Here is a 15,549-nt window from a genome sequence, read left to right on the forward strand (position 1 = left end):
TAGTCTCGCTGGTCTTCCCTCTTCCCCCGCCGCTCGCCGGCGTTCATTGTAGACCTGAGAGCTGTCACGTACTCTCGGGCACTGGCGTGGCTCAAGCGAGGATCAGCGCCCCCTTGCGTCAGAAAGGTGAAAATCGTCCCGCAATGATGATGATGATGATGGTGATTTTTATATATATTTAGAAGCAGCGCTGGAAAAATACAAGTTCTCCCCAAGATTACATTTCCCCCAACCCGTGAGACACCTAAAAGTGATTGAGTCTGATTTTTCCCTTCTGGCTTATTAATTATTTCTAGGGTTTCCCCGCGCCCCCCCACCAGCCTTCAGGGATGTTTTTCCTGTGTCTTCTAATCAATCCTCCGATCTAATTTCCACAGCTGTTTGTGTCCTTTGGATGTTGGAGGTTATCGGTACCCAAACCTTGTCCAGGATAAGGAATTGGACTAAGGGACTTACCAATCATTAAGCTTACAGCTTTCTTGCCTTTTCCTTTACTGAGTTTATATGGAACAGCAAACATTATAAAAAAACTTGCTTGGAGTTAAATGGGCATCCTGCCAATGGTAATCATTGGAATGTTCCACACATTTGGCTTAATGGAGCTCCAGAAGTCGTACAATTGCAAAATGCTGCAATATTGAGTTTGCAAATGTAAATATTGCTACATTTCCCTGTTGCTGTAGTCCCAACAGAATTGAAAAGATGTATGTTTTCAGTATGTATAAGATCTGATTATTTTCAGGACCACCTTCTGTAATTTTTTTCTGCCTATTGGTTCAACTAAATTGTCAATATGCTGATGTTCTACCAGACTGTGGGACCTATTCCTTCTTTGTTGTTCTTCCTGTCCTCTAGAATACCATTATCCTTATAAAAGCTTTTTAAATAGACTAATGTTTTTCAACTTTGTAAAAATTTAAGATAAGTGGACTTCAATTCCCAGAATTCCCCAGCCAGCCTGCTAGATTACAGGCTGGGGAATTCTGGGACTTGAAGTCTACTCATCTTAAACTGACAAGGTTGAGAAACAGCGGACTAGAGACTGAGGCAATTTGGGACTATGCCAGGTCAATAATGGGTGATTGGTATTTTATTTCCCCATGAGGTTAGTATTTCTGTATTGACTCATGTATATTTTACAACATTCGCACCTCTGAATTTGTACTTATTATTTCTGGTTTAGCAGCTCTATAAATCTAAGTAATAACTATTAAAAATGTTGAAAAGAAATTCAAATTGCACAAATTGAACTGATAGGAGAACATTCCTTATTTTTGCCTTTAGGATATCACAAAGTTAATTTGTTTGAGAATTTTGGATATATGAGCTTTTAAATGTAATCTTTGATCCATCAGTACTTGCATATACTTTGAACTCGTCACTATTTGTGTTATGATGTGTTACAATATAGTTTATATTTCCATTGGGCAAAAGACTGAGGTGTGCAAGATACTGAATCAGATCGCATTTCAGAGGTGAAATCCAGCAGGTTCTGACAGGTTCTGGAGAACCGGTAATGGAAATTTTGAGTAGTTCGGAGAACTGGCAAATACCACCTCTGGCTGGCCCCAGAGTGGGCTGGGAATGGAGATTTTGCAATATCCTTCCCCCAGGAGTGGGATGGGAACGGAGATTTTGCAGTATCCTTCCCCTACCACGCCCATCAAGCCATGACCACAGAACTGGTAGTAAAAAAAATTGAATTTCACCACTGCCCTATTTAATGATTGTTTGCAGATTCTAAACAGAAACCACAGCTTTAAGGAAGTTTACAATTAAAAAAAAGTTTGCTGTCATGTATATGATCCCTAGAGAGCAAACTTGCAATTTATAGATCCTCCTGGACTCATGGCTGCCGTTAAAAGAGCAGGTGAATGCTGTAGTTAGGAAGCCTTTTTTCAGCTCTAGCTGGTGTGTCAGTTGCAGTCTTGTCTGGAACAGGACATGTTGAGGGCAGTCACTCATGCCTTGCCATCTATTCATTAGATTACTGTCATTTGTTCTATGTGAGACAGTCTTTGAATACCGTCAAGAAATTTCAGTTGTACCACAGCGCAGTGTCCATGTGTTCACTGATCAAGTCACATTACTACCCTTTTACGCAGCTGTTTCTGGAGCCTCACTGGCAGTTAGGGCCCACATGAATGGTTAAAGGATACCTACTAAAAGTTCCCATCTACCAAAAGGTGATCAGGAGAGGGCTTGTTAGCAGGGATTTTCTCTGATGATTGCTGTCTTTTTGAACTGTCTATTCCATGGGTACCAAACTCATGTTGCTGTCACGTTTCGCAACTTGTTTCTGCTTTAAGCAGGGTGGGTGTGGCCTACATGTGATGCATCCAGCCCATCAGTTTGACACCGCTGACTCTATTCTATGAATCAAAGATTACCGTCTTACGACCTTGTAGAAGACTTGGCTTCTTAGAAGGCTTTTGGGAATTGATAGTGCATTATTGACACCAAATAGTTTTAGCATATACAATATTGTATTCATTATTATGATGACTGTACTATTTTATTAGTAGTACTTATACCCTGTCTTAAAACTATCTGGTTTGAAGCAGTAAATAAACTACATGTACAAACAAATAAGGCTACCGATACTTACATCTGTCAGACTGAACATTTCATATATGTGATGTAACTAGGAACAAAGGGATAGAACAAAGGGATAGACAGAATTGTATAGATCAGTGGGAATGTTGAGGCTGGAATGGAATGAATGATATACCTTTGATCATAGTGTGTATATTAATCTGTTAAAGAAATACCGGTAGTTATTTTTTATAACTGACAATATTCTACTTAATGTTATTTCATATAAGTTTTATATGCTTCCATTAAGACCATCTTTGGTCTCTTCCCATAATCCTAAAAGCTTTAACCAAAAACTTTCTACTATTGACCTCACCCCATTCCTAAGAGGACCATAAGGGACGTGCATAAGCGCAAAAACGTGCCTACCGTTCCTGTCCTATTGTTTTTCTTTTCTTCTTCCTATATATATATATATATATATGCTTATACCTCCTAATATTTACTCATATATATGTTTATATACTATATAATCTTTTTGTATGATACTTACATATATTGTTGTGACAAAATAAATAAATAAATAAATAAATAAATAAATAAATAAATAAATAAATAAATAAATAATGTCATTCCTATATAATCATTGCCCCAAATTTTTCTCTCAAACTTCATTTAAAAAAGGTCATCTGTTGGCAAAAAAAGAAAATAATTGAACTGCGTGCGCAGTGAAAGAATTCCATAATTATTTCACTGCGCACGCAGTTCAATTATTTTCTTTTTTTGCCAACAGATGACCTTTTTTAAATGAAGTCTGTTCCAGTAATAAAAGAATATTCTTGACTTTGCATTTTTAAAATGTGGCATTTGTCTCTTGTCCGTGTTTTTGTCTGCTGCTAAAGATAAAACGTCTTGACCAAAAAAAGATTTGCCTGAAAGACAGCTAAAATAATTAGTCCAACTCTCCATAAGGTGAAAACATTTTGATAATGTTTAGCCAAATGTTTAATGCACTGCATAAAGTGAAAATCAGCCAAGCTACATTAACTTAGAATAACGCGCTGTAAATACCTCCTAATATATAGCAGATACGCCAAGAACTTATTTTACTAAAGATTTACAAGGTTGCCCTAAATAGACTGCTCTACTCTCGACGGCTTACAACATAGACACACAATAAATCAACAAGAAAAAAATCCTCAAAGAATATTATTCAACAATAACCAAATAAAACAAAATTTAAATTTATTTGTCTGCCTTTGACAAAACCGCTCCACCGTGCGCTCTTCGCTCGTTTGCCTAACGTGGGAAGACTCGAAGCTGTGTAGGAAACTAGGCAGCAAGATTCACGCTTGCTTCAAAGTGTTCCCTGTATTTTCTCAGCTCTTCGTTTCTTACTTCATTCCTGAGCCTCGCCTTGAGGAAAAATAAATCAGAAAAGGAAGTGAGCGTTGTGCGCAACTCTAGACTGCATGCTTCTATTGAACTTGAGGCGCGGTCTACGTTTCAAAGCTTGCTGCCCATTTGAGTACAGCAAGCTGTCTTAGTTCTGATTTTTCGGCATCGCGTTGGTCGCACGGAGGACTTTGGGAAAGCGCCGGGCAGTCACTTAGGTGAGCTTGGCTGGGATGCATCTTCCGCGCGACGGAGACACACCTGACGCCGCTCAATTCTCTGAAGGGTCGGGAGGACCAAGAAAGGGAAGTTCCCGGGACTAAACTAAGGGGCTAGCACGTGTCCGGAAGAGTAACGTCTGAAGGGCTGTAGAGAGGTAGAGAAAGGCGGTAAATGTAATCTTTGATCCATCAGTACTTGCATATACTTTGAACTCGTCACTATTTGTGTTATGATGTGTTACAATATAGTTTATATTTCCATTGGGCAAAAGACTGAGGTGTGCAAGATACTGAATCAGATCCCATTTCAGAGATGAAATCCAGCAGGTTCTGACAGGTTCTGGAGAACCGTAATGGAAATTTTGAGTAGTTCGAGAACTGGCAAATACCACCTCTGGCTGGCCCCAGAGTGGGCTGGGAATGGAGATTTTGCAATATCCTTCCCCCAGGAGTGGGATGGGAACGGAGATTTTGCAGTATCCTTCCCCTACCACGCCCATCAAGCCATGACCACAGAACTGGTAGTAAAAAAAATTGAATTTCACCACTGCCCTATTTAATGATTGTTTGCAGATTCTAAACAGAAACCACAGCTTTAAGGAAGTTTACAATTAAAAAAAAGTTTGCTGTCATGTATATGATCCCTAGAGAGCAAACTTGCAATTTATAGATCCTCCTGGACTCATGGCTGCCGTTAAAGAGCAGGTGAATGCTGTAGTTAGGAAGCCTTTTTTCAGCTCTAGCTGGTGTGTCAGTTGCAGTCTTGTCTGGAACAGGACATGTTGAGGGCAGTCACTCATGCCTTGCCATCTATTCATTAGATTACTGTCATTTGTTCTATGTGAGACAGTCTTTGAATACCGTCAAGAAATTTCAGTTGTACTACAGCGCAGTGTCCATGTGTTCACTGATCAAGTCACATTACTACCCTTTTACGCAGCTGTTTCTGGAGCCTCACTGGCAGTTAGGGCCCACATGAATGGTTAAAGGATACCTACTAAAAGTTCCCATCTACCAAAAGGTGATCAGGAGAGGGCTTGTTAGCAGGGATTTTCTCTGATGATTGCTGTCTTTTTGAACTGTCTATTCCATGGGTACCAAACTCATGTTGCTGTCACGTTTCGCAACTTGTTTCTGCTTTGCGAAGCAGGGGTGGGTGTGGCCTACATGTGATGCATCCAGCCCATCAGTTTGACACTGCTGACTCTATTCTATGAATCAAAGATTACCGTCTTACGACCTTGTAGAAGACTTGGCTTCTTAGAAGGCTTTTGGGAATTGATAGTGCATTATTGACACCAAATAGTTTTAGCATATACAATATTGTATTCATTATTATGATGACTGTACTATTTTATTAGTAGTACTTATACCATGTCTTAAAACTATCTGGTTTGAAGCAGTAAATAAACTACATGTACAAACAAATAAGGCTACCGATACTTACATCTGTCAGACTGAACATTTCATATATGTGATGTAACTAGGAACAAAGGGATAGACAGAATTGTATAGATCAGTGGGAATGTTGAGGCTGGAATGGAATGAATGATATACCTTTGATCATAGTGTGTATATTAATCTGTTAAAGAAATACCGGTAGTTATTTTTTATAACTGACAATATTCTACTTAATGTTATTTCATATAAGTTTTATATGCTTCCATTAAGACCATCTTTGGTCTCTTCCCATAATCCTAAAAGCTTTAACCAAAAACTTTCTACTATTGACCTCACCCCATTCCTAAGAGGACCATAAGGGGCGTGCATAAGCGCAAAAACGTGCCTACCGTTCCTGTCCTATTGTTTTTCTTTTCTTCTTCCTATATATATATATATATATGCTTATACCTCCTAATATTTACTCATATATATGTTTATATACTATATAATCTTTTTGTATGATACTTACATATATTGTTGTGACAAAATAAATAAATAAATAAATAAATAAATAAATAAATAAATAAATAAATAAATAAATAAATAATGTCATTCCTATATAATCATTGGCCCAAATTTTTCTCAACTTATTTAAAAAGGTCATCTGTTGGCAAAAGAAAATAATTGAACTGCGTGCGCAGTGAAAGAATTCCATAATTATTTCACTGCGCACGCAGTTCAATTATTTTCTTTTTTTGCCAACAGATGACCTTTTTTAAATGAAGTCTGTTCCAGTAATAAAAGAATATTCTTGACTTTGCATTTTTAAAATGTGGCATTTGTCTCTTGTCCCTGTTTTTGTCTGCTGCTAAAGATAAAACATCTTGACCAAAAAAAGATTTGCCTGAAAGACAGCTAAAATAATTAGTCCAACTCTCCATAAGGTGAAAACATTTTGATAATGTTTAGCCAAATGTTTAATGCACTGCATAAAGTGAAAATCAGCTAAGCTACATTAACTTAGAATAACGCGCTGTAAATACCTCCTAATATATAGCAGATACGCCAAGAACTTATTTTACTAAAGATTTACAAGGTTGCCCTAAATAGACTGCTCTACTCTCGACGGCTTACAACATAGACACACAATAAATCAACAAGAAAAAAATCCTCAAAGAATATTATTCAACAATAACCAAATAAAACAAAATTTAAATTTATTTGTCTGCCTTTGACAAAACCGCTCCACCGTGCGCTCTTCGCTCGTTTGCCTAACGTGGGAAGACTCGAAGCTGTGTAGGAAACTAGGCAGCAAGATTCACGCTTGCTTCAAAGTGTTCCCTGTATTTTCTCAGTTCTTCGTTTCTTACTTCATTCCTGAGCCTCGCCTTGAGGAAAAATAAATCAGAAAAGGAAGTGAGCGTTGTGCGCAACTCTAGACTGCATGCTTCTATTGAACTTGAGGCGCGGTCTACGTTTCAAAGCTCGCTGCCCATTTGAGTACAGCAAGCTGTCTTAGTTCTGATTTTTCGGCATCGCGTTGGTCGCACGGAGGACTTTGGGAAAGCGCCGGGCAGTCACTTAGGTGAGCTTGGCTGGGATGCATCTTCCGCGCGACGGAGACACACCTGACGCCGCTCAATTCTCTGAAGGGTCGGGAGGACCAAGAAAGGGAAGTTCCCGGGACTAAACTAAGGGGCTAGCACGTGTCCGGAAGAGTAACGTCTGAAGGGCTGTAGAGAGGTAGAGAAAGGCGGTGGACCATTTCGGCTGTTCAGGATTGTACTACTTAGAATGGATTGCTGGCGGTGCAGGGAAATGAGAAGGGAGGAAGTAAGCCCATCATCCTTACTTCCCGTTTGCTAATTGCACCCTTAAAACGCTAAATATTAAACAATAATATAACGGAGTTAATCCATTTGCTGTTGGTTTGGAGAGTGGGAAACGAGACCTTTGGTGCTGTTCATACGGGGTTGGGGGGAGGATGCATTTGGAAAGCGGAAAATGCTGGAAAGGTGGACAATTGTATGGGGGAACAATTCCTGCCAAAGTGCAGTTTGTTTGAAAACAATATCTTAGGTTTCCTGCCTTGTTCTTTAGGTTTTGTGAGTGCTTTGGGGCACTGTAATTTCCTATCCGCTGCCAAAGATGTATATGCAGGTTGAAAGTCGTTCAAACACACACCTTCACTTGAAGAGATCCCCAGGCATCAGATCTTGGTCTATCCTTGTAGGTAAGCCTGTTTCTCCCAAACTTCTAAAACAAAGCTCAAATGACATATCCATTTAAAAAGAAAGAGTCAATTTTGTCAGTTTTTTTGCTGTCTCTTCAGGGCTGGAGACTGCAGCAAATATTAGACTGCTTGTTCCCATATCCTAGGCAACAATTTGAATATATGGATGGGTTTGAATATATGGATGGATTTTGCATGTTGATTATAATCAAATTTTGACTTCAGGTCATTGACTTGGGATGTATTTATTGAGAGTATCCCTCAGTTATTCTAATACAATTTCTACAGAATCATTCTATTATTGCAAACAGTTATTTGAGTTGATTCAGGAAGTCTTTACAATATAATTCAACAAGATAATAGTTGGCACTATGCTATTTCTAACTGTCCTTTCATTATTATATGTTAATCCTTTACAAAATCCTCTTAGCTCAGCAGGGAAAAATAGTGGGAGAAGCAGGTCAGAGAGAATTTTAATGTCTTTTTCTTCTAGAACAGGTGTAATAAAGATTTCACTAGTCTCTGAAATATTAGAATGGATCAGATGTATTATCAAATTGATGGAAGTGGGAAAATGCTGAAAGTAATTGTTATATTTTATGCTAACTAGCGCTAAAGCACCAGATACACAATTTAGATTTCCAGCATGTTTTTTATCTTAGGACCTACAGTAAATAGCAGCCATTGTATTGAGTTAGAATCATTTTTTTAAAAGATTCTTTGCAAGTTAATCTTTAAAAAGCCTCTAAGTGCAAACATAATTTGTATTTTTATATAGTTTAATCAGATATTTAAATAGTAGAATTAAATTGCAAATTAATTCCTCTCCTTTTTCTCTATAGGGATCTCCTCCATTGGCATAGCTGCTGCTTATTATAGTGAAGGTAAATTCACTAGAAAAGTTTAGTTATTTGTTAATATCTTTTTTAAAAACATGCTCAGATTTCTCTCTGCCATTCTTTAAATTTATTATGTTCTGATTTATGCTGTTCCTTATCTAGTGGGCTCAAGAGGAATAAGATGCAGTTCTGAACTCTGTAGTGTATATATTTGCATTTTTCCTAGATACCTCACAAGGAAGAGAGGAAGTGTGAAAATATTAAAAAATGTTGATTCAATGAACACCCCCCATTACCTAGAATGACTGATTTTCTAATAAAAATGTAAGAGGCAAAATGGCCAATTTTTTGTTAGTGTAGTAGCAAGTGTTGATGGCGTCTTTGCCTTCCTCTCCTCTCTTACGTGGCAGCTCATGGTATTTGCTTCAATAGGCTCTGCACAACAGTTTCTCCATTGTTTTCTTTTAGTTCTGTATATTGCCAGTTTTAAACTTTATTACCAGTTGGAATGTATCAGTTTCTATCATTTTTGTACTAACATTTAGTGAACTGCTGAAAGCATTTGTAATTAACACTAGCTGGCATTAAATTAGCCTTTACTCTTATTCATTCTCCTTTTAGTTTTGATGTGATTGTTAATTTTTTATCTTCAGTCACATTTTAATGCCTACAAATAATTTAAACAAAGTGTAAATTAGAAATGTATTCATAATTTGAAATATTATTTTGTTATTCAGATAGCCTGGGATGGAAACTCTTTTATCTTGTTGGCTGTCTCTTTGTAGCTGCACAAAACCTGGAGGAGTGGGAAGTAAGTACTCTAATGTCTTACAAGAAAAGTTAATTTTATTGGTCAGATAATAAATTGGGGAAAGACAAAACATTCAATAATGGAATGTGTTGAATCCAGAATAGATTGTTCTCAAGCTTGTCTGATCAAAAAAAGCACTTCTGGTTTGGAAATAATCATTTAAGTTGTTCTGCAAGTGATTCAACAAATTAGAAAGGTTTGTTTCAGAGGCAAAACAAATAAAGAAATAGATCATTGCAAAATTGTAACAATCCAGTTTGAGATGCAGACTTTAAAATCTTTCTGAAACTGAGAGAGAAAGCGTTTGATGGGAAATATGAAATTCTGTAGCTTTTACTTTTTAAGGAGAATCTGAGACTAAATTTATTTACATAATCCAGAGGTTTGGAGTAATAGTCATTGCATATTGACTATTTTAATTGTTGGCAGTTACAGAAAAGAATGTTTATACTTGTCTGACAACTATGATTATTTGGCTTCATAAGATGATTTATTTATTTATTTCACACAGGAAGCTATATTTGAGAAAGATGCAGGAAAGGTTTACTTAAAGTCATTCAGCCTTTACAAAAAGCTGTTGACCTTTTCAAGAGCTGGCCACGAACAAGGTAAAGTAACAAGTGCATGCTGAAGTAAGATATTTACTTCATCCTGACATATGTACATATTGTAATAAAGTATATTTAGCTGTGATCATAACTGTGATTCTTTAACCTGTTTGCTTAGGCAGATTAAAGTTTTGCCTCTGCAAAAACCTGAAGAAAATGACAATTTCTTCAGAATCCTGCAGAGGCCAAATCCATGTTGCTACAAATTTCTGTTCAATGTTGTCTTTGGTTTTGAGAATAAATATTTTTCTTTTCATAATAACTAGTAGGTTGTTTGTTTCCAATGATTGCTGAGACTTAAGAGTTTTGCAACTATTATTCATTTTGTCCAGGGGTGAAATCTAATTTTTTTTTCTACCGGTTCTGTGGGCGTGGCTTGGTGGGCATGGTTTGGTGGGGGAGGTCATGTGACTGGGTAGGCGTGGCTATGTGACTGGGGGATCAAAAGACAGAAATTCACTAACAATATCCTGCTGGAGCAGGGTTGGATTAGATCAGAGGTCTCCAACCTTGGCCACTTTAAGACTTGTGGACTTCAACTTGCAGAGTTCTGGGAGTTGAAGTCTACAAGTCTTAGAGTGGCCAAGGTTGGAGATCCCTGGACTAGATGACCTTCAGGTCCCTTCCAGCCCTGGATTATCCTCTGAAGCTGCGTCTAGTGCCAGGTTTGTATTCCTTCCTTCCTCTCCTTCCCTGCCTCTTTCTCTCCTTTCTCTCTCTTTCTCAAAAATGAGCCCCCCCCACACACAGTTTTTCCTCCCAGCCTACCTGAAGCCTGCTAGCCACACCCAAAAACCAGGGTGGGGGAGTCCGTTTTTCCTCCCTTCAGGTTTCAGCGAGCCTGCTAGCCACACCAAAAAGACGGGGAGGGGGAAAAGTCCGTTTTTCCTCCCAGCAGGCTTCAGGCTTCAGGAAGCCTGCTGGGAGGAAAAACGGACTCCCCCCCCCTTTTTTTTTTGGCTAGCACCCAGCTGAGCCACGCAATCATCAGAGTTTTTTTTTACTTTTAAAAGCTTTTTTTCGGCAGAAGAAAAAATGCTTTTAAAAGTAAAAAAAAAACAAAACCTCTGATGATCGTGTGGCTCAGCAGGGGTGGGGGGGGAGACAGGTATTTTTACTACTGGTTCTCCGAACCACCTGCTGCCATCGCTACCGGATCAGGTGATCTGGTCCAAACCGGGAGCATTTCACCCCTGGTTTTGTCCTTACATGTGGCAACACTTGAATCACCTTGGTTGACTTTAAAAAAAAACTTAGCAGAATTAGATCAAGTTAGTACTTCAAAGGGGCTCCCTAGGAAATGTTACAGTTATCAGCTAGATGAGAATGTAAAAGAAACATCCTAGAAGAAGGCACTATCCTTATAAGCACCCGTACTTCAACTCTACTTGAAACAAATTTTATTTTATGCTGTGATTGCAAGAATACCAGAATGGTTGGACAATGAACAAGAAAACTTCTCCATTTTCCACCAAGAGTTTGCTTATAGCTACTAAGACCATATTTGCTTCATATTCCATTAATCTGTGCACAAGAAAGCAGTACAATTTTATGATGTAATAGTGTAGATTGATTTATCACAGGATTTTGAAGACACACATATTTAATTCTTTAAAACACAGCATTCCCTGTGTAACAGTTGAAAGTGGACAACTCTTTTATACTGTTTGAAAAGTTGTTAGCAAATCCTCAAATCTTAAAATCTCTAAAAAAAAAAACCATACACTCATATTTCCCAAAAAATAAGTATTAACATCAAAATGACATGTCTGTAAGCTAGTAATCATTTTGTTATGAAAGGGCAACTAAGAAACTTACTTGCGTTCATATTGAAAATACCAAGGCACTTCCTGGTTGAAAGGATTAGCTGGTGACATCACTATTGACTGGGGAATGCCCAGATAGAAGTTCCTTTCATGTCCCATTAATGTGGCCAACAAAATGGTACCTCTCTATCTACTTGCGATTGCATGTTTTTAACTGCTAGGTCAGTAGGAGCTGGAGTGAATGATGGGAGCTCATCCCTTCACCCAGCAGCACTCTGGTGAATTTGGGCTTGCTAACCTCCAATCTAGCATCCTAACCACAAAGCAACCACACTTCACACTACACAAACTAAATTTATGGTAAGGGTTTGAGAGATTCTTGGAGTCTGTTGTTGTTTTAAAAAAAAATTCACTACATGAATGATGAACTCCATTTTTGCCCTGAAATGTACAAATCATCATTCAAAAGTGCTAGGAGGAGAAACCTAAGTTTCAGGAGTGAAAAGAGAGCTTATGCTAGTATTTTCTAAATACGAAATCAGAAAGTCGTCTATCTAGGGTCAATGCTTGTTAGCTCTGTTGGCCCTAAAATTAATAGGAGGCAGTTGAGGGCATGCAAGGAAATCCAGATAATTTTTGCTACTTTTTTGTGTGAATTGTACGTAGCATTGCTTGACATTACTTTACTAACAATTCAGTGTTTGCTCCTTGCAAATAGTGGTTGTTCCATTGGATGAAATACAGGCTGTGAATGTAGAAGAAGAGAAGGTCCGTTACTTTGGGAAGGGGTACCTAATTGTACTGCGATTTGGCACTGGATTTTCACACCCTCTCACACAGAATGCAGTGATGGGCTGCAGAAGGTATATATGAACTTTCTCCTTTGTCATTAATTGGAATATGTTAGGAGGTATCATTTAACCTGAGATTGGCAATCACATTTTCAACAACCCAATTATCCTTTTGTTACTATTGTTCTTTTCAAATTCTTCAGTTGTGCATTAACTTACATTTTCCGATAAAGTTATAGTAATAGCAATAGTACTTAGACTTAGGTCCCGCTTCCCAGTGCTTTTCAGCCCCCTCTAAGTGGTTTCAGAGTCAGCCTATTGACCCCAACAATCTGGGTCCTCATTTACTGACCTCGGAAGGATGAAAGACTGAGTCAACCTTGAGCAGGTCAAACTCCTGGAGTGAGCAGTGAGTTAGCCTGCAGTATTACATTCTAACGATTGTGCCACCACGGCTCATTTAAAGTTATGGCATTTTCATGACTACAATCTATTCCAGAATGAATTTAAGTGTATTTTATTTTGAAATGTTTAAGTGTAGATGTCAGAAATGCTAACCTTTCTGTTCTTCAATTAAAATGAGTTTATGTTTTTAATTATATCTTTTATAGAACATACAGCTGATTTTTAAGGCCCTTTTAAAAAATGTTATATACATCTTCAGAAGAAATAAAGCTACACATTTCTGAAAATTGTTTTAACAATTTTCCCCTCACATTCTGTGTATCTTTCCTGTCAGTTAGCCGTTAAATCAGTAAGTTAGCAGGAAAGGCATAGTGCTTCAGGTAAATTAATGTAATACTTCTTAATTATATATCAGGAAGTGAATTGGCATTTGAAACTCCTTAAAATTAATTTATTTTGTTGAAATATTTTTATCAGACCGAAACTTAATTCAGTTTGAAAATAAAAGTTAATATTAAAACCCTGTGATATTCTTTCAGACATGGGAACAATAAAGGCCAGCGATTTTGCTATACATTTTAGTAAATGTTTTACCTTTACTAGATGGATGCACAGTTTCATACTTTTGTGACCAGCTCAAGTAAGCATTGGATTCATTAAATCTTGCCTATTATTTTTTTCTTCCTCAGTGATGTTGAGGCTGTGGCCAATATCATTGTTGGTTTCCTTGAATTGAACGAGTTACAGATTGATGAAGGCCTTGAAACGAGTAGTGGAACAGATGTTAGTGATGAAGATCAAGCAAAGGACAAATAGTTACATGAACTCTGATATGTGGAAACCAAAAATTCTCTGAATGGTAGAAAACTTGAATCTGTTACATTTTTAAGTTCTAGAAACAACCTTTAATTGTTAACTTCCTATGTATAGAATAGAATAGAATTTTTTATTGGCCAAGTGTGATTGGACACACAAGGAATTTGTCTTGGTGCATATGCTCTCAGTGTACATAATGTACATATAATGTTAAGCATAGAGATTTGCAACAATCAGAAAGGAATTTAAAAGTCTTCCATATTTTCTAGAGTCTAGACCTATGGATCTTTTATTTTTAGATTTTTAGATGGGGATACCATTTTATTTTTAGATTTTTAGATGGGGATACCATTTGGACATAATTTAGATGATTACCTAATTCCTGATAAGTCTTGAGCCTATTTCTTTCCCCTTCTGTGCTCCTTGTGATTATTTTAAATTTCAATAAAATCCTCCAGCGAGAGTATCGTAGAGAGGCCATAGACTTCGAATGTGAAGCATGCTATTTCTCAACAATTGCACTTCTCCAGGAGAAGCAATATAAAAGCTTTTGCTGCAGAGCAAACCAGTTTGGCACTACACCCAGATTCTGGGGTTTTTTTTTCCTAAACAAAAGGGAAAGAATATTCAGAAAGCAGGAACAACTCCAGAGAAGACCCACCTGCAAGTGATTACCAGTTGACATGTTACATAGTGCAAAAACTCTTCTAATTGTTTTAGCAATTAAGGAGGTCTGTAATTTGTCCTGATCCCAGGTTTTTTTAAACAAAACTTGACTTCTGCTTGTAGTTAATTGGCAGTCTGTAAACTTGTGGGTTACCAGTCTGTGATCAACAGTAGTTAGATTCTCCCTATCTAGAAAAGGATATAAATGGGATTCCAACCAAAGGCTAGCTCTCTAATCACAGCCCACAGAGGTGATACGAGTTTTTAATGGTAAACTATAATAAATAGTGACTATAATAAATTCTAAAAGGTAGAGAGCTGAAATTGAATGTTTTGAATGCAACTTTTCAAAAAAAAACAAAACACCACATCTTTGGCTTGATCCTTTGCGGTACATTACTGTTAGCTTTTCCACAGGAACCACATTTGATATTGCATCCCTAAAATTGATAAGCACAAAGAAAGTTTGTATGTGTGTGCAGATGCTTGTGTGTTTGTTTTCAACTCATGATTCACATTATTATATCCGTTTTTCTAATATTAGTTTGATGGAGATTATATTTTCTACTGGGCCAAGTACCAATAATGTCTGTTAAATTTACTGCAGTTCAAAGGAAACATCGAGTCTAATATATAATTCAATGATGGATTTTTATTTTAAAAATGGGGAAAATGGCATATGTCAGATATTCCTGTTTAGAGGGTTTTTGTTTTTTTTAAAAAAAGAAAAAATATCAAAAAGGCTTATCCAGTATATTTTATTAAACTAAAAAGGTGTTAGGGTCATTGGTTTCCAGATATAAAAAGTAAATACCTCCCATTCTAGAAATGCTCAAAATATATTGATTGTCTTGACAATTATTACTTTAGTCATTTTCTAAGTTTCTTAGGGTAGAACCTTGTTGAACAATAATTGTCAAAAAGATATTTTTGTTCAGATATGTCAGGTTATTTGAAAAGTGTTAAGATGTTCATTGGAAAGTTGATTTGCTTTATAAAATGGTTTTTCAGTTATATAATTTAAAAATTATTGCACTGTTTCATACTCAGTATTAATATTTCTGTCAGATATTCAAATAC

The 15,549-nt window shown here is 37.1% G+C and overlaps 1 protein-coding gene across 4 annotated transcripts; it reads left to right on the forward strand.

Annotated features, from left to right (window-relative positions):
• Positions 1-18: 18 nt before the first annotated feature.
• Positions 19-15,145, forward strand: LOC131189770 (cytochrome b-245 chaperone 1). Of its 4 annotated transcripts, none has more exons than XM_058166165.1 (7): positions 19-126; positions 7,635-7,767; positions 8,610-8,651; positions 9,344-9,417; positions 9,929-10,025; positions 12,510-12,654; positions 13,677-15,145. In XM_058166165.1, exons 2-7 carry the CDS (start codon positions 7,683-7,685, stop codon positions 13,801-13,803), a joined length of 570 nt encoding a protein of 189 aa, XP_058022148.1. In that variant the 5' UTR covers positions 19-126; positions 7,635-7,682; the 3' UTR covers positions 13,804-15,145. The 4 variants fall into 4 exon arrangements, with proteins under 4 accessions (XP_058022148.1, XP_058022146.1, XP_058022149.1 ...); XM_058166163.1 differs by lacking the exon at positions 19-126 and adding an exon at positions 6,969-7,119; XM_058166166.1 differs by lacking the exon at positions 19-126 and adding an exon at positions 7,186-7,277.
• Positions 15,146-15,549: the final 404 nt, after the last annotated feature.

Source organism: Ahaetulla prasina, chromosome 2 (genome assembly GCF_028640845.1).
Source record: "Ahaetulla prasina isolate Xishuangbanna chromosome 2, ASM2864084v1, whole genome shotgun sequence".
Classification (NCBI taxonomy): Eukaryota; Metazoa; Chordata; class Lepidosauria; order Squamata; family Colubridae; genus Ahaetulla; species Ahaetulla prasina.